At 39.2% G+C, this 26,924-nt stretch overlaps 1 protein-coding gene across 1 annotated transcript in view; it reads right to left on the bottom strand.

The window, feature by feature from the left end:
• syde2 (synapse defective 1, Rho GTPase, homolog 2 (C. elegans)) overlaps positions 1–25,967 on the bottom strand; it is a 63,253-nt gene extending 37,286 nt beyond the window's left edge. The window contains exons 1-3 of the mRNA XM_028443831.1: positions 25,678–25,967; positions 11,594–11,901; positions 10,279–10,663 (exon numbers count right to left, since the gene is read on the bottom strand). Of these exons, the coding sequence (XP_028299632.1) occupies positions 10,279–10,663; positions 11,594–11,901; positions 25,678–25,795 (811 nt within the window). The 5' untranslated portion in view covers positions 25,796–25,967. The remainder of the gene's footprint in view (positions 1–10,278; positions 10,664–11,593; positions 11,902–25,677) is intronic.
• Positions 25,968–26,924: the final 957 nt, after the last annotated feature.

Here is a 26,924-nt window from a genome sequence, read left to right as displayed (position 1 = left end):
TTTGAAGAAATCAATTTTCCCGTACTTTTATCATGACTGCAGTTATCTTAAATCTCAAATTGTTGAAAGGGACTCAATTTTCCTGAAATGATTTCTCATAATTTCCCAAAAGTAAAGACAAATTGGTCACAAAATCAAGGAAACGTAAAAGAGAAAATCTTGCAGGGACTGATATCTGTCATTTATTGCTTGGATATCGTCGGCGCCTTACATATTTTAAGTATGATTTACACTAAAATCTGCGGCACGGCCCACTTAAGATGAAACTACTTTATGAGTTGCGATGAATTATTAAATATTCAACAAGGACTGCCTCTGTCCCACAGGTGTAATCGGCCTCCATTTCATGTTAATGACTGTTGCATTGTTAATGACTGCAGCCTCCCACACACACACTGTGTCTTCTGCAGCCTTTGGCCTTCTGGCAGCAGGCACTAATGTAACGTGACACCTATCTAACTAAGGACCAGGGTGATGGTTTGACACCCAACCCTCCAGGGCCATGTCTGAGGGTCAGAGGGCAAAAAGTTAGCATTACTCTCTCTTGACACCAGAGTCGGGCAAACCCTGTTCACCCCCTGAGATCTTTACACAAAGACGCACTCACCAGATTACTGTAAGACAAAGAGACAGTGCGTCTGAGCATGCTCGTATACAGGTAATACACACATGACCTTCCTGACCCTGCCAATCTCCTCAGGCGCCCGACCGACCGCACACACCTCCACACAAAAGGAGAGGAATTTATGATTTTAGGCTGTCACAGCAATGGCACCAGATCGCTGCAGGATAAGGTTGAGCGTAGGTGGTACATGCTGGATAATATCACTAAGACAGTGGTTCTCAAACCTGTTTGCTTAAATACCCCCGTTCTCTTATTTCTGAATATAAGTACCCCTTTAGTTCGACTACAGCATTTTGCTCAGAATACTGTGAAAAAACAACTATAGAGCATCAGCTCCAAATCTTTTTTTGTTCTGTGTACCCCCTTCACATTTTTGTCAAATCATGTGTCATGTGCTTTTTTTAAAAAAAAAAACACACACACACTCTCCTAAACCCCTAACTGTGTCAAACATTGGTTCCCCAAGGCAGGGGTTCTCAACCTTGGGGTCACGAGACATTGGGAGGGGGTTGCCAGGTGCCTTCAAGAAACTAAGAATATTTTTTAAACAATTTGAACCCATTTTTGCTTATTTTTACCCTTTTTCTGCAACTACACCAAACTAGCCATATTTTGAATGCATTATTGCTTTAATGCCTTAGCTGCACATGTTCAGCACTTATAAACCCTTTCCACCACTTTTCCACTTAATGTCGCATATATTGACCCATTATTGTCACTTTTAACCTCTTTTCACCATATTTCATGCTTAGTTTTTGCCAATTCAACCACATTCACGATTTGTCATGCCCATTATTTGCCGGTTTAAACTAATTGTTCCAATATTGACACTTTGAACCCCTTTTTTTACCACTTTGTTTGTCTGTTTTTAGCCACTCTTCAGGTATAGTGTGGACCCCTGGTCTCTGGCACCTTTATTTTAGGGGTCGCGGGTTGAAAATGTTGAGAACCACTGCCCTAAGGCTTAATCTACAACTTCAAAACAATGCATGGAATTTAAAGTGGAATTAATTTTAAAAAATACAATTTTATGTGATTACTTCACTAGTAAGTAAATATCATCTGTAGTACTGTGAATTTGTACAAAAAATACCCTAAAACACTTCCCAATTATTTTTAAATGAATTGTTAAATCTTTCCAAGTACCAAATCCAATGTGCCCCTGTACCCCTACGGGTACATGTACCCCACTTTGGGAACCACTGCACTAAAATGTCAATAATAGCTGAAAATAAACTGTCCAGCAATCAGCCAAGCACAGAAGCACCTGAGCGCATGTGGATGCATAGGAATGCACTGCCATAAGCCACAGAGGGGAACAATGATTTGCTATTTGCTGCTATAAAGACTACTTGTATTCAGCTAAGTGCACGTGTGTCTGAACAAGCACGTCTGCCAAATGTGTGTGCGTGCACAATGTACAACCAGCAACTAGTGGAGTGTGCAGGCAAACAAGAGGAGTGTAAATAAACAAGTGAATGGCATACTTGTCCTGTAGTTTCATCCCTCGGTAACCCGGGCTGTTTCCTCTCCTCTTGGCTCTGATTCAAAGGTTCTTCGTTTCTAGGGCCGAGGGAGCCCGACCATTTCATCACAATGGTTAGAAAACTCGTTAATACATTCTAGCATGAATTCCTTCTCTAGACCACAACATGCCTCTTATCTCAGCGCTGGCTGCTGCCAATGTTTTATCCACTGAACACAACCATCAGTCAGTCTTCGTTTTGACAGCAAATTTTGATTTCGTTTTAATCCGTGTTTTGACTAAAATGTACAGAAGCATATCGCATTCACTTGAAGAAAACTGAATAATAATTTTTTTTGGTTGGTTTTTGTCGGGCTACTTGTTCATGTTTTTTGGAGAGAAAAAAATTCAGTTTTTCATGCAATTTTTTTTTTTTCTTCAGTTTTTTTTCTGTTTTTCGTGCAGATTTTTTGCGTCGCCATAGGATGGATGTTCTCGTGGGATTTACAAGTATCTTGATAATTCAGAGAAAAAAGAAATGGGCACGAAAAACAGAAGAAAAAAAATAATAATTTAAAAAAAAAACAGATTTCTTCTTTTAAGTAAATGCAATACACTTCCTTAAAAATGCAACTTAGCTTTAGTCAAAAACGTAATGACTATTTTATGTGTTATGGTTTCATTTATTCAGACACCTTTTTTCAGGAAATTTACTGCCAGTCTTCTTCAGAGGCATCTGCCGATGGCGTTGATGTGTCCGTGACTTCCGCATAAAAAATCCGGCAAGTTCGTTTTGTCTTCTTTTTGAATAATATGTTAAAATTTCTTTTATTCAGACAACTTTTTTCAAAAAAAAGACAAAAAGAATTTGCTGGATTCAGGATTATTATCACAAATAGTTTAATTTTAGTCGACTAGAATAAAATTTTAGTCAAATAAATCTGTTAATAATATTTTAATCACTATTTCAAATGTTAAAGCTGGAATCAGGACCATTTCATGTACTGCAGTTTTAGTCGACTAAAATAAGATTTCAGGTAATTAAATCTGTTGCAGATATAATCGACTAAAATATGAAATTTGAGGGTTTATGCATTCTTATAAAGATTCAATTATCATTTATCAACCTGGTATGGGATGGTGTTATTTTTTGTCAATACACAGATTTAAATTCTGATTGGAATTCGTCCCATGTGACAAAATTACAGTTTAGTTTTTATTGAGGAAAATATCAATATATTTTGATTACTTATAGTCTTATTATTGTCAAACTATGCCTATAACATTTTTAGTCAACTAAATCAACATTGCTATCAGTAAAAACCACAACACAGAACACTGTCACTACAGGGGGAAAAAACTCCATGTGACCCAAATTTCCTGTTTAATGTAAAGTCAAAGAATGTGCTTTGGTATTCACTGCTGCTCTGCGGAGTTGTTGACTTCCCTCAGAGCACAGCCGCACGAACGCAGGCCCAAATTAGTTTCCAGATTTGAACTCGGAGGGTAAAAGTGCTCGCAACTTTAGCGGCCAGGGCCAATTCTCCAGCGCTGAGGCCAGCATGACAAAAACAACCCCTCCAAATAGCTCTGATCCAATGTTGACTGCAGGCCAAGTCAGATTTCCCAAACACGCACAAAAGAGAACAAGAGATTAGGAGCACATTGAGAAAACCACCCCGAGGTCCATCAATCATTATTCTGCAAACAAAAAAAAGCATTCACATGGACAAAAAGTCAGTCAATAGGCAGCACACGAGGAGTCTGAAGTGTATCCGGCGATGGAAAAGGAAGCAGCCAGCCGGACAGAAGAAACCTAAAGTCATAGAGAGTCTTCTACATCTGCACTGCTTCATTAATTCAACAGATGCTCTTATTCATGCCCAATCAATGAGAGGCCTATCACATTTTTAGCCTCACAGATAAAGCTTCATTGTATGATTTTTTTTTTTTTTTTTTGACAAAAAGCAGAATTCAACATGATGCATGACTTATTAAATGCTCTGACTGAATCATCTGGACATTAAAACTCCTCACGCTTGTCCACGTTCTCTTGTTTCACAAACAAGAATGAATCAGGTTTCATCAGTTCTCATAACGTTATGGTTGACAGCTAGCTTAACCGCTTGAACAAAACTAAGCATAAGAAAAAGAAAGTATTCTTCATTCATTTGAAATTAAATCAAAGTATATTTACAGTATATTCCTTATATTTATAATTATTATTATACATTTCTGGTTTATTTTGGGGTTTTTCACATCATCCACAAAGTAACATTCCTTGTATTGTCTAAAAACTCTACTTGGCAATAAAACTGTTTCTGATTCCATACAAATATTAAGCATTAGACTTTTCTGGTAACAATCACAGGACAACAACAATTTTAACTGTATCACATTATAGCAAGAAAGTTTAACTAATACATTTACATAGGAATTGATATTGAACATTAAATTAATTAAATTAATTAAATATTGTCTAGATAAATGTTTATTATTTTGGGTACTCATCATATTGCTAGAATATTAATCAAACCCAAAACATGAGTTAGCAAAGAATTTGTACAGCTATGCTTAAATAAGCTAAGCTAAGACAAGATAAAATAAGCTAAGCTAAGATAAGCTAAGCTAACCAATAGACCACTGTGTACCAGCAAATAACAGCCTGGTTTACTGTGCTTTTAAAACTTTTTACACGCAAGATGAAAAGCACTTTTCAAAATACACTTTAAAAATAAATTTTCTTACAATTATTGTCGTTAAAATTATCCCTGAACCTTTGAATTTGTCACTGAAAATTGTTTGACTTTCAAACAATTCCTAATCAAACATTTTTCATTCTTAAACTGCAAAAAGCAACTACCGTACTTTTAATTGTTCTGTAATCTATTTAGGAACAAGTTTTTTTGTTTTAAAAAAAATAAAATAAAACTGTATTTCTTGACAAATCCAGCTGGACAAACAAATGTAAAAAAAAATGTGATACACTAAGCTAAGCTAAATTAAACTAAACACTGTGTACAAGCAAAAAAGAGGCTGGTTTACTGTGCTTTTAAGACTTTTTACACACAAGAAATTAGTTTTTTTGGTAAATTAAGAAGTTTAGGGAACATACAGTTGAAATGCTAGCAGCAGAAAATAGTTGGAATTGCCATTTTCCTTTATGATGAAACACACTTTAAAACTCAATTTTCTCACAATTATTGTTATTTTAATTATCCCTGAACCTCTTAATTTGTCACTGAAAATTGTTTGATTTTTAAACAATTTGTAATCAAACATTTAAAAAACTGCAAAAAGCAACTACTTTTAATTGTTTTGTAATCAATTTAGGAACAAGTTGTTGTTTTAAAAAGAAGTCCTGTGGGACTGTGTGTGCCCTGGGCTGCTTGCTCAATGATTTCTAGTACACGAGCTTAACACCATCCCCCCAACGTCCACTAGCAATCTAAAGAAAAATAAAGAATAAACTCTACTCTGCAGCTGATAAAAACCCAATAAACCTACTCCACAAAGAAAACACTGTCGACCGCAGAAGAGGTTGGAAATACAGGTTAGTAGTGCACGTTTCCAGCCTCTCAGTATAATAACGACTAGGTTAGCTTTGATGACCTTGCAGCCATGGCCCACTGCTCTTTTATGCGTCACCAAAGCCACAGGAATCAATTGCAAAGTCAACATTCACCCAAGAGGCAGGAGCAGGAGGAAAAAAAGAGGGAAAATGACACCAACGGGTCCCACGTCTTGTTTTAATGGCTATGCTATCACAGATACGCTCCTGATGAACACATTTCTACATGATTGTGAATCAGCTAAAGCTGAGGGACATAAGTCACATCTGTAATAGATCCACAACTTGATGAATGTTGATAAAAAGTGGGCTTTATTCAGAAAAGCTGAGGTTTTTGTTCAGAAAAGCAACACAAATTCTGATTTATTTTAGTCACTAAAATGCAACTTCGCTTCAGTCAAACATATAGTAGTCAGTACTATTTCATATTAAGTCATGGTTTTATTTATTAGGACAACATTTTTACAAGAAGTTTACTCTGATCTCCTGGCATGTTTCAACTGTCAACTCCCAGTCTTCTTCAGAGGCATCTGCTGATCGCTTTGATATGTCCTTAACTGCTGCGCAATCATTTCAGCAAGTTATTTTTGTCTTCTTTTTGAATGATATGTTAAGGTTTTGTTTATTCAGACAACTTTTTCAAAAAAGAACTTGCTGGAATAAGGACTATTTCAGTTATTTCTAGTTTTAGTCAACAAAATAAGATCAACTACATCTGTCAGTGATAGTAATATAGTAATCAGCACTATTTCATGTTATAGTTTTATTTATTCAGACAACTGTTTTTAGTAAATTTACTTTGATCTTCTGACATCTTTCAACTGTCAATCGTCGATCGCTTTGATGTGTCCTTGACTTCCGCGTAATAATTCCAGCAAGTTTTTTTAAAAATAATATGTGACAGTTCATTTACTCAAACAACTCTTAAAAAAGAAGACAAAAATAACTTGCTGGGATTATTACAGAGAAGTCACGGACACATCAATGCAATCGGCAGACGCCTCTGAAGAAGACTGGCAGTTGACAGTCGAAACATGTCAAGAGATCAAAGTAAATTTCCTGAAAAAGGTTTTCTGAATAAATAAAACCATAAATAGTCCTGATTACTATATTTTGGACGAAAGCTAAGTTGCCTTTTAGTCAAAAGTTTGACTAAAACTAAATCTGTTCCAGATACAGTAGACTAAAATATAAAACATGAGGGTTTATGCATTATTGTATGTATCTATCAACCTGATATGGGAAAGTATTCATTTTCATAAATACATACCAACATGTTTGAATTCTGATTGGATTTCGTCCCATGCGACAAAATTGTAGTTTCATTTTTATTAGTTGACAAATAAATCAATATATTTTGATGCAGTTTTTGCTCACGTTATCTCATCTCTAGTCAACAAAATTAACATTGCTATCAGTAAAGGCCACAAATGTTCTACCATGATTAGATCAAGCACACTTAAAAATGATTAGTCATTTCTGTCTCTCATCTGCTTGTTCAGCATAAGAGACTCCAATCAAACCACTAAGTCTGCCAAAAACTAAAGTGTTCCAAAGGTGCACCTTGAAATAGCCGAATTCTAATTAGCTCTGTGCGGTGGGATTAGCACCTTTCTTGGTACTGATACACGGAGACTCCCTTGGGAATGGTTTAATCCTAATCCTACAGACGGAGTCTCTCAGAGTGATATTTTTTTTTTTTTTTTTTTTGCAGAGAAACACGTGATTGAAGTTTTTGAAGCCAGTAAATGAGGACCTAGGAGTTTATCAGCCACTTAAAGGCGCAGTCTGCAACTCTTATAAAAGTGACTTTTTGTCATATTTATTAAAGCTGTCACTATGTAAGGACAGTTTTACATGAAACTAGTAGTTTGTGTGAAAAAAACAGTCGTCTTTTTTACAGTGTATGGTCTGGAGGAGTAGAAGATGGAAATAGCGACTTTTCTGCTTGAAAGGTAATTACTGCTGCTTGATTTACATTATGTTTGATTTGTAATTGTTACACTAGAACTCTGTAGTGCGTGATATTAATGTGCACACAGCAGCCTCCATGTGGCTGCTGTAAGTGACACTGTGTTGTTGCTGCTGCTGCTGAGGTGTGTGCACGTAGAGAGAGAAAAGCGCTGCAGTAATATGCTTTTAACAGAGCATGTTATATTACTGTGATGTTGCTGTCTGGCTAACGTTAGCTTGTTAGCTCCTCTGAGGGAGGGACTTTGGAAAGTTTGGAGGAAAGGCAAGAGAGCAGCGGGGAGGGAGGGGGAGAGAGGGATCTGAGAGTTGCGGACTGCACCTTTAATGCTGCATCTTTGCCAAAGACAGATTCCTGTTCTTAAATTGTGCTTGATTAATTATTTAAAGAAAGAAGAGGGTTTTTTTTCTAAATGCCGGAACTTTACAGAATAAATTGTGATTAGTGTGTGAAAGTGTGTGATTTTATCTGAAAATGTTATGGCTGAGGTCCTTTCAAGGCCACATTCTTGCATTAAAAAGCATTTGCTGCGAACACTAAAGCTCAGGTAATACATTTCAGCGCGAAGCATTCAGCTGCTTTGTGCTCCTTACGGGGGCAGAGATAGCAGTTTGCGTGCCACAGAAAAAGTTGTCAAAAGTTGTAATTATAGGCTCAGCTGGGGGATCTGCCAATTGGTCCAAACTACCATGTTGCCACATCACAGAGGACAAAAAGAAGTCTGAAGCGAGGAGGAGAAACGCGGTGGCTTTATCAGCAGACAGGCAGACGTGTGCTGGCTGTCATCAGCCTGTCGTCACTGGAAACCAGAGACATCAATGACTTTTACCATGCAAATAAAAAAAACCTCAACATTGACTTGTTTTATTTAGGACAAACGTGTGTGTGCGTGGTGTGTGGGAGCTGCAATCACCACGAGTCAATGGATGTTATTTCCTCTCTGGAATGTACAGCTCTAGTCTGAATCCTGGCTAATGTCTATGTAGGTTGAACTAATGAAGGGAGGAAGGAACACCCATGTGCACTGAAAGCCACGACTTCATGTCCAAAACACAAACCGTTTGTCGCTTTCACAGAGGATTGTTTACACGTGTTCAAGCAGCTTCAACAGCTACTGCTTTTAAATGTGTTCAATCCGTGGATTTTTCAACGAAATACAGTGATGAGCTCTATATATCCTGAAAAATACAGTATATAATATAATCTTCAATGATCAAAGACTGTTTGATCATTTGAATGTTTTGGAAACTTGGCATACTTAACATTTATCAATACAAGAAACTTCAAATTACTCAATTCGTGCACGATTCATTAAATAAAACACTCCCACCATTTTTAGCAATAATTTTACAGCCAATAATCAACAACATAATTATACTACTTAAACTGCTCTCAAACCTCCGCCCCCCCATCACGTACCACTACTTCTCAATTTAGCATTACATTCAAAGGTCCGAGAGTATGGAACTCACTTCCTTCTCATCTGATCCAACTTTCCCTGTGCTCATTTAAAAAGTTCTATCAAAAACCTACTGAATAACCAAACAATGGTTGCTCGTTTTTGTGGTTTTTTTCCTGTGTTCTGCTCCATTTCAAAGTTTTTGCTGTCTTGACATTCCATTATTTTGTCTTGATTTTGTTTTTTTTTTATTTTTATTTTCCCTTTAGTTAAAGTTGAATTGTTACATTGGAAGCCATCTTCTTCAGGGCCCCTTGTTGTATTTTCAACTGTGCCAAATAAAAATGAAAAAAAGAAAGGCCCCTGAATGGAATCGAAATAGACTAGTGATACGGCAAATATCGTAACATTGTCCAAAGAATCAATATCGAATTGTATCGTCAAGAAACCGGTGATTTACAGACCTTTTTTATGGTAAACAGTAGGAAACGGCCAATTCTGGCAACATGTCAAACACAATCCAAAGCAGCACTTCTCACATCATGTAATGGAAATGTAAATCATCAGACCTGGTTGGTTTCTGCCATTGCTTAGGCAAATATCAGTAATCTTAACTTTTGTAAATGTGAGTGACAGTGCTAAGTCTTAATATAGAACAAAACCCATTTCCTGATTAACTTTAGACTAAAAACACACGTTAAAATGTTCTTTTATTCAGACAACTTTTTCAGGAAATTTACTTTGATCTCCTGACATGTTTTGCCTGTCAACTACCAGTCTTCCTCAGAGGCGTCTGCTGATTCTACTGAGTATACTGTTTCTGGTTTGTTTGTCGTTGTCGTCTGATTCTGTTTCTGATCGCTTTGATGTGTCCTTATGAGTTCTTATGGGCTTGGCCAGAACACATCAAAGTAATCAGCAGACGCCTCTGAGGAAAACTGGCAGTTGACAGTTGAAACATGTGAGATCAAAGTAAATTTTCTGAAAAAAAGTCTGAATAAAGGAACATTTCAACATATGGCAGGCATCAGCTCAGAAAGCAGAATAAAGAAACACAGGAAGAGAGGAAAAAGAAACCATGGGCATGAGTGTGTGTGTGTGTGTGTGTGTGTGTGTGTGTGTGTGTGTGTGTGTGTGTGTGTGTGTGTGTGTGTGTGTGTGTGTGTGTGTGTGTGTGTGCGTGCGTGCGTGCGTGCGTGCGTGCGTGCGTGCGTGCGTGCGTGCGTGCGTGTTTACTCTGTCGTACCTGTTGGCCTGCTGGAGGAAGCGCCCCCCGGCCCCTCCTCCTGTGGTTTGCACTCGAGCATCTGTCGGTGCAGATGTGAAGCCTCTGTGGAATGTGCAACATTGGTCTGATTCCCATCTCCTGACCCGTTGCCGTCCACAGGCCCCTCCAGCCCGCCTACGTTGGATGCCTCCAGGGTCCTAGTGCCCTGCCCTCCTTCCCCCGCTCGGCTCGGCCTCCTCTGGGGAACGAGCAAACGGATGTGGGGAAACCGGCGAGAAACCTCCAGCTCGTCGTCCTCCGGGATGGGGTTGTACCAGATCTCTCCTTCGTCATCGGCATCATTCTCCTCTGCAGGGTCCACGTTTCGAGAGTGAGGCGACGCTTTGACCTGTCCAACGCTGACCTGGGACCACATGTTTAACTTTAGGGAAATAGTAAAGTAACACCAAGTATTCCTACTAGTAGTGTGAATCAGACGATATGATACGATTCACAATGGAATATATCCAGATATATCCCCATACTAAACAATACAATATACTGTACATCGCGATATATCGCAATGTCAGTAATTACAAATTTCAGCTTCACAAGTACAAAATGATATGAAATATACAATTTTACTTGTGAGAACAAGTTAAAGGCTATTAACTGTAATTCAAGTACCAGTATCAAAAACAAGATGTTTGTATATCAACCTGTCAAATAACAGATTCGGATTCTGTTTATTATTATTATTTTTCTCTACTTTCTAGGACTGAGAGGGAGATGTTTAATCATTTTATTGTTGATTTAATGTTTTTAATGCTGATTTTATAGCTTTTTAAACTGTTAAATATTTTCTGTTGCACTTTGTAATCATGTAAAGCACATTAAATTGCCTCGTGTATGAAATGTGCTACACAAAGACATTTGCCTAGCCTTATTCCAATGTTTTACACAGTGTGAAATGTGAATTTGTATTCATCAGTTACCCTAACAGAGTGTTTCTCAAATGAGGGTACGCGATGGCACTACAGGGGGTACTTGTGTGTGAGAAAGAGGAAAAATAAACATGAAATTTTGTGGCAGAGGATAATAAATAAAGCAGGGAGCTCGTAAAGAGGTCAGACTTTGAATCAAATCCCGACCCTCTTGCCTTGAGCTGATGATACTAACCTGCAGCCAACATTACATCCAACCCTGGAGAAAACTTCAATCAAAATTGCATTAAATGTGTTTGAAAACTGAGCCTAGCTCTCCGTAACCTCTTAGCCATGAGTGACTTTCTTATCCGACTCATCTGATTCACAGCATTCCTTTAAATCTCCTCCCATGATGATGGAAGACTAACCTGGGGCATCTGTAGGCGGGCTGGTCGTAGTGTGGCTCCCCTTGGGGCTCTCAGGTGGTCAGGGGAGGAACTGGGTGCAGGAAATGTGTGCTGGGGGCCCTGGCTGCCCCCCTCCTCCTCAGCTCCCAGCGTTCCCTGGAGCTCGTCCTTGGTGCAAAGATGGTTCTTGGAGAGGGAGCTCTGCTGCAGCCAGTTGCGCTTCTTGGAAACGGTGATGTTGGTGACGGGCGGCCTCCAGGACGAAGGCTCGTTGGTCCTGGCTGCCTCTCGGGTGACAGCGCAGGGTGTCGGGACATTCTCAATGAAAGCTGAGGAGACCGTGGCAGACAGAGTATCAAAGTGAGAAATATAACTTTGTCCTAAAGAGGAAGTTATGGTACATTCTCCAACACTGTATTTCAATACATTCAGGAATTTAAACATCTGCATCAAGAAATGTATAACTCTCTGAGGGCCACATTTTGTGAACTAAAGCTAAAGTTTTTTTTTTTTGTTTTTTTTTTTTTTATTTTTGTTACTGCCTTCATTTAAACTTAAAAGTTATTTTTGAATTGGTAAAGAGTCATGATGAATGGAGGTCCTCGTACACGTATAGACAAGAAATAACGGTTTATTCAAAAGACTGATTCAAAAATGCACTTTTCAAATTTAAATGAGGTATTATGTGGGACCTGCAGTAATATTGGGACTGTAATTGACTGGAAATCCCTTTTGTGTTCAAAAATGACGGCGATACCAATTAAGAAAGGAAAAAACAACAAAAAAGCACCCCAAAATCAAAATCACACGTTTTTATCCAGTACAGCATCACTGTGGTATACTTGTAAAAATGGACTGGACTTGATTTTATATAGCGCTTTATCACCACACTGAAGCAGTCTCAAAGCGCTTTACATGTCAGCTCATTCACCCAATCACTCTCACATTCACACACCAGTGGGACAGGACTGCCATGCAAGGCGCTAGTCGACCACTGGGAGCAACTTAGGGTTCAGTGTCTTGCCCAAGGACACTTCGACACATAGTCAGGTACTGGGATCGAACCCCCAACCTCTCGATCAGAAGACGACCCACTACCACCTGAGCCACGGGCTATATCAGCTCATATTACCAAACAACAGGATAATTAGACACTTAAGACTCAGTGTTTTTGACTTCACGAGGAAGCGGGAGAACATGCAAACCTCACAGACAATCTTCTCAGGTCTTCACTCACATTGAAATAAGCCACCACGTCCTCTTTCTGTTAAAACAAAGCGTTAACTTTTCCAGTGTTTTATTATGTCCGACCCACTGAAGGGGCTCCGATTTCCGTGATTACGGTAAATGGACAGACAAAAAAAAACAAGAATTCACTTTCTAAAATGGAAAAGCCATCTAAACCTATTTTTCTCTCACTCTCTCTTTATTTAAAAACTGGCCTCAACATGCACAATATCTCACATTCACACACAATTTTTCACTGGAAAATAGATGACTAAATCTGGCCCTTTAAACTTAAAGCATACAAATCTGACCGCAGGAGGAAATACAAATGACAGAAATAATATGAATCATTGTGGAAATGATCTAATAATTCAGATGTAGAGATCTCAGTCCCTCCAAATACACAAAATCAATGAAACTTTTTTTCCCCATGCTTTTATCATGCAACTGCAGTCATTTTTCATTGCGTTCTAATCACAATTGTCGAAAGAATGCTCCAGAATTCTGCCAAAACACTGCCCTAAATTACACTGTCATGGGTCACAAAATTATAGAATTTGAAATAGAGTCTAGCAAACAGACGTGCCAAATTTCTAGCGATGTAATCTTGTGTGATTTCAAGCCTTGTGGATTCTGTAAATCATCATGAATGTAAAACTTGTAACAGCTGTTCATGTTATATTTATTGTGTTTGGTATGATTTTGGGGAGTTTAATAACCACTAAAGTTCTATAACTAGGGAAAAGATTTTGAAACGGAAACGAAACCGAAAATAGTAAAGTGACATGGAAACGGGAAACTGGGTATAAAGTCACTTCTGACTGGTGTATCAAAGCTAGCAAAGGATAATTATGACAAACAAGGGACGGATGGCATTACAGCTGTAAGAATGGAGCAGAGTGGGTTTGTAAAGGGCTGATGCTAAGTGCAGCCAGTGGCAATATGTGTGCTCAGTGAAAGGAGAGCATAACAGAGATGGTATGACGTTGTTTCTGCAGAACAGAAAACAGATTCTGAAAATGCATCTTCGCCTGTGGGTCGAATGCCATGCTTTTGTAATGCGTATGAATTAATAGCAGGAGAAAAACATGTTTGTGTATGCACGTGTGTGTGCGCGTTTGTATGCATGTGTGTGTGTGTGCGTGCATGTGTGTTGAATGCAGGGTCTTGCTCCAACTTGCACAGCGGGCCTGTATAAGGGACTGTTTTGATCCCCGGCAGCTCCCTCCGACTGCTTTAATGACAACTTCACCTTTCCACCAGGAAATACACTAACGTGCATTCAAAGAATTCCCTGTAAATTACAGACCTGTGATTGTTTTTTGTTTTTTTTCCCCACTTTGCAGAATGAAACATTTAAGTCAGAGGTAGGTTGACAACTTTTATCACAGCGGGGGCCACAAAAATGTGTTTGTTTAATCAGAGGGCCACATGATCAACATTCATGTCAGCATTTAGAATAATGACCAATCTGAGCATTAATACAGGAAAGAACAAAGAGTTTTTATAGTCATTTTATGTGCTTTTCTCTCATTCTGTTTGTTGTTGTCTTGTTTGTTGTGAGACATTTAGTGCATTTCTGTGGTCCTTTTGTTCATTTTTCCTGTAAAATATAGGTTTTTTGGCTCATATTGAGTATTTGTGCTGCCATTTTGTGTTTTTTGGAGTAATTAATGTGTATTTCTGTTGTTGTTTTGCCTGTTTGTTAGTACTGTGGGTTTGCAGAGTGATTTTTCGTGTTTTTGTTGTCTTTTTGTGTACTTTTGTTGTCTTTTTTTGTACTTTTGTTGTCTTTTTGTGTAATTTTGTATATTTTTCTGAATAATTTTGTGTATTACTGTCGTTTATTTGTTTATTTTTGTAGTAGATTTGGTGTACTTTTGGAGTATTTTCTGTGTTTTTATTTTGTATTTTACTGCATTTACCTGCAATGTTGTAATTCTTTGTATTTTTTTATTGTATACCTGCTCTTGTTTTGTATATTTTTTCAAAATAATTCTGTGTATTACTGTTGTTATTTTTTTTTTTTTGTTTATTTTGTGGTAGTTTAGTGTGTTTTTGGAGTATTTTATGTGTTTTTTTCTTGTCTTTTACTGTATTTTCCTGCAAAGTTGTCATTCTTTGTATAATTAATGTATTTTTTTTTCTCATTTTGTGCATTTTTCTGTCATATTGTACATTTACTTTGGGGGGCGCATTAAATTAGACAGAGTGCCCCATGTGGCCCCCGGGCCGCTAGTTGCCTATGTCTGGTTTAAGTCAAGCCGTTGAAGTGTGAGAAGTGGATGGGGTTAAACAAATCACATGGTTTCAAACGGCATAAGTCCGACTCAGTGTACTGTGACCAAGGTACTTTTTGTACTTCATTGGCTTTATTGACAAAAGCCTGAACCTGGCAACAAGAGATCGGAGCACTTTTGCCAAGGATAAGCTTTTCCCTGGAAGTCACTCAGACGTGAGAGTCTCTCAACTCTCCTTACAACATTATAAAGCCTCTATTGTCCCAAAAACATCACATCTATTACAACAAAACACTTCTTTAAACTGATTCCCTGCTAAAACACCGGTTTACCAAAAGATACCCTTTCTCTTCTTAACTGACGATTGTATATTTGAGATATTTTTAACCTCATAAAAAAAGTGCGGTTTAAAGACTCAATGATGACAGGATAAAAAAGCATATTTAAGGTATTTCCTCCTCTCCGCTCTGTTTGAGTTACTGACAGTTTCCAGACAGATTGGTGTTTGTACGACTTGAGCAGAAATGTGTTTGCATTAGCCTGGATTAAAGCCGCCAGAGGCCCTGGAGCTCAGCGGTTTTAGCATGTGAAAAATGTACTTTGTATTTTTGGTCATTTAAGGTCCTAAACCTAAATGTGTTGGGTAAGAGTTAGGGTCACCATATCCTTTTGGTTTACATCTTATAGTTTAACTCGTCCACGGTTTTAAGGAGGTATAGAAATAGAAATGTAGTAAAAAGCCATTACTGAATCATTTGTTTGCACTGTCATTTTTTTTTTAATAGGCAGGCTTTGGACTGTAAAGAATACGTTTGACAATTATTTTCATGAGAGGCCACAGTTACTCTCCTATTCACAAAAGGTTGAATGATTTTCCCTTTTGAACATTTTTGACTCAGAAATAATGTTGTGTTGTACATCTAAACCTGAAAGAACAGAGATAGTAAAGTTAACCAGAAGAAGCCCTAGTTTAGAGGCTGCTGCTAATCCCTCACTAGGTAACATTAAACCGAGGACAGCAGTGATGGTTGTTGGAGATGTTGTTGTCAGCATGCCGTCCTTTTTCAGGGGTCTTTCATAACTGGAGGAGGAAGCGTGCTCTGACATGAGCAACATTCCAGACCACAGCTCCGGGTTTACAGCCTCTGCGCGTCACAGACTCTGCTACATATTCCCCCACAGCCAGCGGGGACCATTCCTATAAGAAGTCAGATTTCAGCTATTTTCCCTGCTGTCAAATAACAGTTTTAGCGCGTACTTGTTTCTCTGGGGTCTCAACGCAACTTTCAGATCTAATCCGATAACTAATGAAAAACAGGCAATGGGAGTTTTTAACTGCAAATGTTTCACTTGACTGGGTTTTAGAGCTTAAAGTGTAAAATGATGAATTATAAAATGAGTCAGTACATTTTTTAGTTTGATCCGATTAATACTTTTTGAGATATGGCCAATTTGGTGAGTTGGTATGTTTGTCGATTTTTATTTTTCCATATATCATGAACGACATCACATAGGAAACTGAAATTTGGTATAGCAATACAGCTCCACCTACTCTCTTAGAATACACAAAAATATATTCTATACATCCTATCTGGTGGACATGTCAGCTCCTCAAACTTGGAAAAAAAGTTAGTGTGGGTTTCAGGCTGGAACACGTTTGGTGCTTCAGTAAACAACTTTACATATGTCTCAGCTCCACGTAATAGATCAGCTTTGAGGTATGTCCAGAGTGTTCACATCACTAATAATTAGTCACATATATGCATTGGTTCTTAGTTGGCAGTTTCTTGAAATCCAGAAAAAAAAAAAATGTTTTTTTTTCCTATTTTCATTGGTCCATAACTGCAGGTGGGAATGTAAGGGAAAAAAATGTTTTAATTTATAGTATAAAGGTTACTCCTTCTTGGGACATAAAACAATTTTTCCGTGATTTGAAATGCCTCCATTGAATGTTTTGGTATAATATCACACATTTACGTGCTAGTTTTCCGCCTAAAACATGTGACTGAATGTCTAGTAGGTGAGCAAAAGGATGAATATGTCAAATTTCAAATGATCTCGTTCAAAATCTAACGCACATGTTGAGGTTCATTTAGTGATCACGTTATCCTATGAATGAAAAAGAATGCAGATGAATGTGTGTGTGATGAAGGAGTGGTTCAGATTACTAGGATGCAGAAATGGACATTTGGGAAAATGATGAAAATCGGAGTCGGTAGAACAGTCGGGCCACGCATCACATTTTGGGGGCCACACTTTCACCCTATTGTCGTCATTTTACAGACGACAGATAAACAAGTCAGTAGAAAGCATCCTCCATCTTTGGAATGTCAGATAATAATTCAAAACTTATGGTTACACCTACGTGAACAAATCTCACTCCTGAATACTTGACTCTGGCTGTGTTGGCCATGAGGACACCGTTGTAAAAGAGATTTTCAATCTCAATGAAATCCTTTTTATTATCTAAAATGCATATATCAATAACCATTTCTTTATAATATGATGGAAGGTCAGCAGTCAATATGTCACATGCTATGATCATATGTTCTCTAATCAAGTAGAAAGCTTTACAAAGTCGACCTCATGATGGCCTGAGGCTCCATTGGCATTGATTCCTTTATTGATGCCTCACTGCATTAGTGGGCTTGTTTTTCAAGGTGAATGCAGCATGATGCTGGTCTTCTTACTTTGCAGCACAGAATCCATTCATGGTGGAATAGAATTAGAGCCACAATGGGGAGAACTGTACTGGTTTCCCTCTGTGTATCTCCATATGGGAGGAAAACACAGGCTGGTAGCTGTGCCACCATGGTGCGAAGTGCACGTGAAGCTCACAGCCCTGACCTGAAGGTAACAGATGGTCAGTGGTGAAAACACCAGCGTGCACGTCTGCTGGAGGAGAAAAAAAAGGGAGGTGTGTGAACAGGGAGGAGCTTTCAGGGATTGTCTGAGGTGCTACAAGGAATGCAGACAAACAGAGAAAAAAAATGATATCCTGGATGTGCTAGTGTGGACCTGTGCCATGTGAGCCTGACAATTACATTCACAGCTAAATCCTCAGAGTGCTTGGATCTCTGTCTCCTCCGAAACAAAGCACGGGATCTACTTTCCCATAGGCTTCAGATTCTTCTTCTTCTTTCCCCTAATTTCTCATTTCTTTAACAGATACGTGACGTCCCCCCTTCACATAAATAGATACACACACTACTTCTGAAGCCCCTTCATGGGGGAATCTCTCGCTGAGTGCCATACATTCCTGTTGACACTCATTCAAATGCAAATGAGACTCCTCCATGCAAATTTTGGTTCTTTTTTTTACAACAGGCAGAGTTGAGTTTGTCCAGGGTTGCATCACATGTCAACACTCACATCCCGCTGAGGCAACCTGGCAGCATTGCTTATAATGCCAAAACCACTTCCTCCTCATTTGTTGGGTTAAAATCCTAAATCTAGGTAACGCTGCAGCTACTTTAGTCCTCTATTATTGTATTGTTCCTGTCTGGAAAACTGATTCAACATTATTGAATGGGAAAGACTGTAGGATGGGACTTTAACGCGATTAATAACACACATAAAAAAAATAACGCAGTTAATCGTTTGTTTTGGGGGGTTTTTTGCACTCCAAACAACACGGAACCTTTCTCATTTCACAAGTTCCCAGTATTCCCATATTACTGATGCACAGACCACAATATGAGAAACGGGAGCTCCTGAGGAGAAGTCGTTGCTGTGCTTCGTGTGTGTTAATTTTAGTTTATGATAACACCGGATGGAAAACAAAAGCCGATTCTCTGGAATGCACTGCACTAAGTGCTGTTTTTCATTTAATACACACAAAAATGTTTACAAAGCATGAACATAGCTTACTTAAGCTATATTTAACTTTGTGCTTTGTGAACAATGCAATCATAACATTCTTTATTCATATGTCAGCAATCAGTGATGAAAATAATAGACACAATTTTGTTATTTAAGCTCATTTGTTGTTTTCATTGGATCAGTCATACACCAAAATCCATTTAAATTAAAAAAAAAAAGAAAAAAAAAGTGCATCTCGTGTCAAATACTGTTATGTGATTAATTTAGATTAATTAACTACAAAGTCTCTAATTTAATCAAAAATCTAGTCCCACCACTAGTAAAGACCATAGAATCGAGAATGAACACATGGATGCCCAGTATGACCCAAATAACAGCAGAACAATATCACAATAAGTCATTTCAACATAACTTTAACTTAATAAATACATTAAGCCTTAGTATCTCTGCATTTCAAGATTTCCCCAATTCGGTTTCAGAGTTCACGCGTTTCCATTCTGTTTCCGTTTTATCAGTTTTCTATAATCAGATGTCATTGCTGGCTATTAAACTTCCCGAAATCCTACCAAACATAACCAATATGGATAACTGAATAAACTACTATCATCCATGTCTTATGTCTATGCTGCAGACATGCCCTTAACCCTAGAACACTATCGCTGGATTTAGTAACACCATCACTATGCCGAATTTTTACCCAATTCATTATACCCAATAAAGTCATTATAATCAAAAACATGTCAAATTAGAGTTGTGTTGTATTATTTTTAACTATACGGTGCCTTACAAAATGAAAAAACAAACCACTGGTGGACTCAAAATATTAACCAAAAATACTGAAAAATTTAAAATGTAAGAACGAAAAACTCTTTGAAAAAAATAATAAAACTGGAAACATGGTCTTTGGTCCACACATTTCTGGGGCATTTGAGGCTTCCCTGGTGGAGGCATGCGTTAAAGTGGAGATTAAATTGGAGATTGGATTTTGAGCAAGATGCAACATGTCCGTCCTTTATCGGTTCCTGTTTTATTGCGAAAAACATAGTGGAAATGCGTGATATTGTCCCAAGACATACAGTATAGGTGAGGGTTTAGTCAGTGTCATATAAACTATTTCTAGTTCAGGAGGAGAAGTCCATCGTATCTCAAAATTTTTTAGCACGATTTTGTGCAAAAGTCAATATTTTTGTGAAGGTGGGGGTGGAACGCATATAAATGCATGATATTGCAATTTCCACTTGATTCTGCTTAAAAACAAAATATTATTAATAACAATTTTGCTGTTTTAATTTCAGGAGGTGAGTTCTGTCGTTTTCGGGAGTTTTCTGCGGTCACGTAAAATCCGAGGCCCTAGTTTGTTACTCACACACCTCTTCAACCACCCTACCGTGAACCCTGATGCCTCAAGTTTCTTTTTTCTTCACCTGATCTGTGGTTAGCGCTACCATCCCCCATAAATCTGTCCAAGTACAGACACACCACACAAGACAAATCACTGCACCGCCATCATTGACGCCGGGAGAAAGAAAAAAAAAAAACTCAGCAGCTCTACAACAAAATGTCTTTGGCACAAAGCAGAAACTGAATGCCACAACGTTAAGACAAGACTTGACATCACTGGAAGAGGATTTTATCTCTGCATCTGAATTCCCTCAGCAGGCAGAGAACCTACGGAAATCTGTGATACACAACTAATGGAAACTACACCCAGAAAAACTCAAGTTAACCTTACTTGATAGTTCATTTTTATAGGCTACGTTTAACATTGGACAAGAGCTACTTACGACAAGAAAATGAACATAACCACTAATTGAATTTTTAATTATAGTTTAAGGCACTTTAATTCATTAAAATGATTGCTTTCATTATCATCTAACTACCAGTTACTAACCCTTCCTTAACACAGGAAGTTGTTCCCTTAATCCATCGAGGGTAGTGGTTCTCAAACTTTGTGGGCTCCAAGTACCCCTTTGTCTGACTACAACATTTTGCTTTAAAAACAACTATAAAACATAATGATGGAATCTCATTTTGTAATTAAATGGAAAGAAACAGTATTTAGTACAGTGTTTGGTTCCCAACCTTTTTATGGATCGTGACCCCATTTTGATATCAAGAATTTCTGGCAACCCCAAGAAGATTTTTTTTCTAGAATCAGTTTTTGATCATGTTTGAGCTCAAATAGATTTTTTTTTTTTTTTACTGCATTTTAGTTGAACTACATTCACAAAGTGAAAGTATAGAAATACAGTTGTGTAAGATTGTGTGTTGTTTTAATCTAAAACAAACCTGAATAATCAAAACTTTTCAAAAATCTGTTTTAATTTTTCATAAATTTCAGGCGACCTCATTTAAACTCCAGGCATCCCCATATGAGGTCTTGACCCCAAGGTTAAAAAACACAGATTTAGTGGCTCCTAAATAGATTTATTTCTGTAGTTTTTATCATTTGCCGTCATATCACGTCTGGCGTGGAACCAAGACCGACACTGTATTTGCTAATTTCTCCCTCTCCCTCTCAAGTACCCCCTGTAGTGCCATCGCGTACCCCCATTTGAGAAAGACTGATCTAGGGAAGTGTCTCTAGGAATAAGGTAAAAAAACAGTTGAGCAATAAAACATACTTTAACAAAACATGAGTTGAAATTAAAGCTATTTTGAACATTACACCATGCTGGGTTTCAAACACGGTCTCAAACATGAACTGTTCACTCATCCAGGTTCCAGCACAAAGGTGTCTGTGCTACTGTATGAGCGAGATAAACTTCAGTTTAATGCCTTCATATCAGCTTTTAATGACACACCCCTCTTGGGTTCAAGTCTGGCCAAAACAAGACGCGTGGATACAACACAGCTTCAGGCGCAAAATATCAAAAGGTTAAATCCTCCAAAAACTATTTTCTACAACCATGTTCAAAAGATGTGCATATACACGCTCATGTACATGACATTCTCCACCCACACGTAAGTAACTGTAAGAAAATACCGCCAATGATGGATTTTTAGTCACGTTAATTGAAGACAAGTCGGAACAGGAATTAAATTAGCTGCAATTTTACAAAGATTACTAAACAAGGAGGTGTGGATGAATGGATGGATGGATGGATGGTAGACCTGGCAATATATTGAGATTCAAGTATACAAGTATATCACAATTTCTATTTTGGCGATATTGAAAATCACAATATTGCCTACAGCGATATATTTTTCTTTTATAGCTTATTTTCTATTAAAACACTTGTTTTAGGAGTTGCTGCTTTCGCTACTTGTCAGAACAGCATGAAAAGCACAGGTAGATGGATAGATGGATCCAGAACTTCCCCTAAAGAAGCCCCACTACAGAACTCACTCACAGGTGCTGTCCCTTATAGGAGAAAAAGCCAAAAGTGTCACATATTGTGCAGCAATTTTTTATTAAATGTGCTTGTAGGGAATTTTTCATCAGCAAATTAAAAACTGAATTATCTGATAATTCTTTATTGAGTTCAAAAATATTAAGAATTATATTGCATGATGGCATTTTGAGTAAAAATAATGAGATATAAATTTGGGTCCATATCGCCCAGCCCTAATGGATAGATGGGTAGATGGGTGGATGGATGGATGGATGGATGGTTGGATGGTAAGCATTCAGGTGACACAAGAACTAGTTGAACAACAGGAATGGCATCCAAGTTATTTGACCCAAAGTCTCTTTAAAATGCAAGTTACCATGGAGCTGTGCAGAGAAAATGACTGGGGAGGAACCCTGACATGACAGCCCCCGATGCCCCACCCCCTTTCTTCTCTGCTGCCAAACAAACACACACACATATGCTTGCACACACTTACACACACTACCGCCACTGCCACAGACAAAAACCGCAACGACTTCACTTCTGATTCCGACTCCTCTGACCACAGCTGTGGAAAAGCTCAGCTCGACCAGAGAAGGAAAAGTTCAGCAAAAACCAGGGAAGACAGTTCCAGAAACTAATATCAGCGCTATTACTTTTGCAAAAAAGCCAGGAGAGAGCCGGGGAAATGAGTGCCGGCAGTGGAAAGAAGTCAAACAGGGTCTCACACAAATCACATTCTATTTGTAGCAGGGCAGCCCACGGATAGTCAACAACATTCTGCGCACATGGCTCACGGTGTGTTTACTCTGGCAAACACGGTTGGAACCATAACATGAGCACTAGCTGCAGGTATGTCTGCTACAGCTAATATTCATAAACCTCAGGTTTGCTTGCATAGAAAACAGTGGATCCGAATATTCAGTTGGAGGGAAAAACTGTTTTTTGTCCATTTGGAAAAGTCATTTCAACATCATCTGCAACAATGTTTTCCACATATGTTGATTTCAAATCTAGCTGTTATTAAGACGTTTTATTCCATTTAAATCAAAGACTGAATCCTCAATCCAGACATTACATTATTAGTATGTCTCTCATTGTGTTCAGTGGTTTCATGATGCAGATGCCTTGAAAGTCTTCAGACTTTATTGAGGGTGTCCCGATACAACTTTTCACCGATATGGCAGCTTTGTGTATCGGCTGATATTGATATCGAGCCAATATTAAAGAGGTGGGCAACGTTTACCACAGCGGAGCCACAAAAATGTGATTTTCTGATCCGAGGGAGGGCCACAATATCAACATTCATGTCAACAATTATAGAATAATGACCTATCTGAGCATTAACACAGAAAACAACAATGAGTTTGTGTGTTTGTGTTGCCGTCTTCTGTGTTTTTACGGTCACTTTGTGTGTTTTTGAAGTCATTTTGCGTATTTTCGTCAATTTCTGTATTTTTGTCGTTTTGGAGACATTTGTTGTGTATTCGTTTTCTGTGTCGTGTCATTTTATGTATCTATGTAATGTTCGGGTAGCTATAATCTGATACTTGTGTCTTTTTTTGCTAATATCGTACTGATTTTCATTATCTATATCGTATCGGGACACCCTTAGACCTTATTAACAAACAGAATCAAGAAATCCATGACATATCATTTATCAATATCCATCTATTTAAAGTAAAAACACACAATCCCACACCCCGGAGGCCCCTCGATGAGAAGAGTACGTTAGTTGCTAGTGCGCTACACCGTGAGTAGTCTGACTTTATGTGTGATTAATCTAAATTAGTGTGAAAAAAAGAACCCGCCACCAGTTAGAGAATCTACGAAGAAAAGCAGAAGGTTGGAGGTATCTCGTCCCTTTGCTTTGCGTCCAGAGGAAGGAGGAGGACTGCCACCATGAGACGGAGTTTACTACAGAGTGGAGGATGAGAAGAAGGACTAGGAGGAGGAGGAGCGGGAGTAGAGCTCTCTGATGGAGAGGATCCACAGGAGGCGAGGGCCGCGGCGTGTACGGTGCTTTTCCTACCTGGCTGCGGCGATGACTTGATCGTAGGCGACTTGGACTTGACAGATTTACCAGCACGTGTGGACGTGTGAGCCACAGGTTGATGACCAGTTAGGCTCGTCTGAGGCAAAGCTGAGCCTTCGATGCGTTGCTTCATCCCAGAGGACAGCAGACGACCTTTGTGCATCCACTCTTGCATCTTGTTGACGGTGACGCCGTGACCTTTAACCTGTGTTCGGCCTTTGGTTCTTTCCTGTTTCACGTCCTCCTGGCCCTGCTGTGCTAACGCTGTGTTACTGTCTGAGGAACCGCTCAGGCTGTTGACAGAACCACTGCTCTCGTTCAGACCTCTATCATCATCATCATCGTCGTCTTCATCATCCTCTCCCTCAACACTTGCCGTCTGTGCTGCTCTGACACCGTCGCAGACCCCTGACCGATACCTGATGGCTCCATCACTCGCAGAGCGCCTTAAAGGTGACCTAGCACTAGTCTCACATAGGTTCTCCATGCTTTTGCTCTTCAACCTGGGTTTGCGTCCTGACTCCAGAGCCTCAGTGAGGCAGAGGAGGAGGGAGTCTGTGTCAGACACCTGCTGACCAGAAGACCACGAGTCACTCTCCGTGTTCTTCACCGACAACCTGGAGCACAGACTGTCCCTGGAGTGACTGCTGCAGGAGGAGGAGGCCTCCTGGTGCTGATGCTGCTGATGCTCAGTGACACCAGCACACGTCTGCGCTCCATCCTGGTTGATGTCATTCATAGCGTTGATGAGGAGGTAGTAGGCCTCCTTCAGCTGGTTCCTGAGCCTGTCTGTCTCCTGGGCACTGCTGTAGTCCTCAGCATGGCCTCGATCCTCAGCTTTAGATCTCACAGCTTCATAAAAAGGCAGAATCTCATTGTCGTAGTAATCCTCCTCCTCACTGTCTACAGGGTAGGGGTCTGAGGTACACAGGGATGCAACGTTCAGGTCGCACATTTCTAACTCTGTGGGGAAGAAGGTGGGACTGCACAGACCTGCTGAGGGGCCCGTGTCCCCGGGGAAGTCTGGGTCGTAGCTCTGCATGGATCTGATCAGGACGTGTTCTTCTGTCTGTGGAGAGTTGGCGTTGTTTTCCTGCACAGAGACCACGGTCCATGTGGTGGTACCATGCGGTGGTGCCATGTGTCCACCACCGTCCCTGCTCTCGGTCAGACCCCTATCATTACCGACACCGACCCCCGCGTGCTGCGCCTGGAACAAACCGGGCTTCGGATCGTCCCCGAACCCGATCGAGTCCCCGATCCTGCACTGTTTAGGAAGTGAGACCAGCAGCCTGGTGTGGTGGACCTGTGTTTGAAGCTGAGCCCCCCGTGTGGCCCCGTCCCCGCCGGGACTCCCTCTGACCCCCGAAACCCCGTCCGCACTCCCACCACACGAGCTCATTGTGGCCGTCAACAGAGGCTCGTCTGCGGAAACTTTTTCGTTACCTTCTCGGCTCCCATTCGCCGGTTCAGCAGCTCCGTATCCACCGCCGAGCGTCGCTCCTTTCCTGGACCTCTTCCCCCGGAGTTTCGCTAGTAAAGTCCTCCGCAGAGGATCAGCCATTCCTTTCCGTCGCCCCCCTCCCCCTGTGACTACCCCCGGGTTTCTCTCTCAGCAGCCTGGCTCCAGGAGCAAAGGACCGAGAGGGTTATCCAGGCGGTCCGTGGAGGACGTTCCTCTGTCTCTGTCCATGTTCCGCTGTCAACTAACTGTGACTCACTGAGAACCGACCTCTCTCTCTCTCTCTCTCTCTCTCTCTCTCTCTCTCTCTCTCTCTCTCTCTCTCTCTCTCTCTCTCTCTCTCTCTCTCTCTCTAGCGCCCCTCCCTGTCCTAAAGTTTCCTCTTTTTTTTTATAGTTTTAATATATATATATATATATATATATATATATATATATATATATATATATATATATATATTACCATATATGGTAACACTTTAGTTTAGGGAACATCTATTAACCATTAATTAGTTGCTTATTAACATATTGGCTCTTAATTTGTAATTATTAAGTACTTATTAATGCCTTATTATACACTTAATGGCAATCTCGCAGTCCAAAGAGAGTTAGGGTTAGGGTTAGGATTAGGGTTAGGGTTGACATTAATCCTAACCCTAATCCTAACCCTAGCATGTTAAGATTGTAATCCATATACAACGACTTCCCTACTTAATACCAATAAGTAATAATTCTGAGGTTATCGAGGGAAAACTCTTAGATAATGGTTTACTGGTTGTATATTAAGGCCATGCAGAATAAGGCATTAATAAGTACTTAATAATGACTAATTAAGAGTCAATATGTGTCAAATATGCATACTAATAAGCAACTAATTAATGTTTAATAGGTGTTCCCTAAACAAAAGTGTTACCATATATATATATATATATATATATATATATATATATATATATATATATATATATATATATATATATATATATATATATATATATATAAACTATAACTGTGTTCTATACTTAAATGGGGTCACAACCTGAAAAAGGTTGGCAACCTCTGGTTTAACACAATAACTATCAGAGATGAGATTTAAAAGATATATATATATATATATATATATATAACGTTATTATTATTTAAACTATTAATCATGGGGTAACAATACAAAAGCTGAAGCTGGATAAGTAAATCCGGGATATCTCTCCGTTAGCAGGCTTCACCTAACCAAA

Source organism: Gouania willdenowi, chromosome 4 (genome assembly GCF_900634775.1).
Source record: "Gouania willdenowi chromosome 4, fGouWil2.1, whole genome shotgun sequence".
Classification (NCBI taxonomy): Eukaryota; Metazoa; Chordata; class Actinopteri; order Blenniiformes; family Gobiesocidae; genus Gouania; species Gouania willdenowi.
This window is presented reverse-complemented; position numbering and strand designations above follow the sequence as displayed.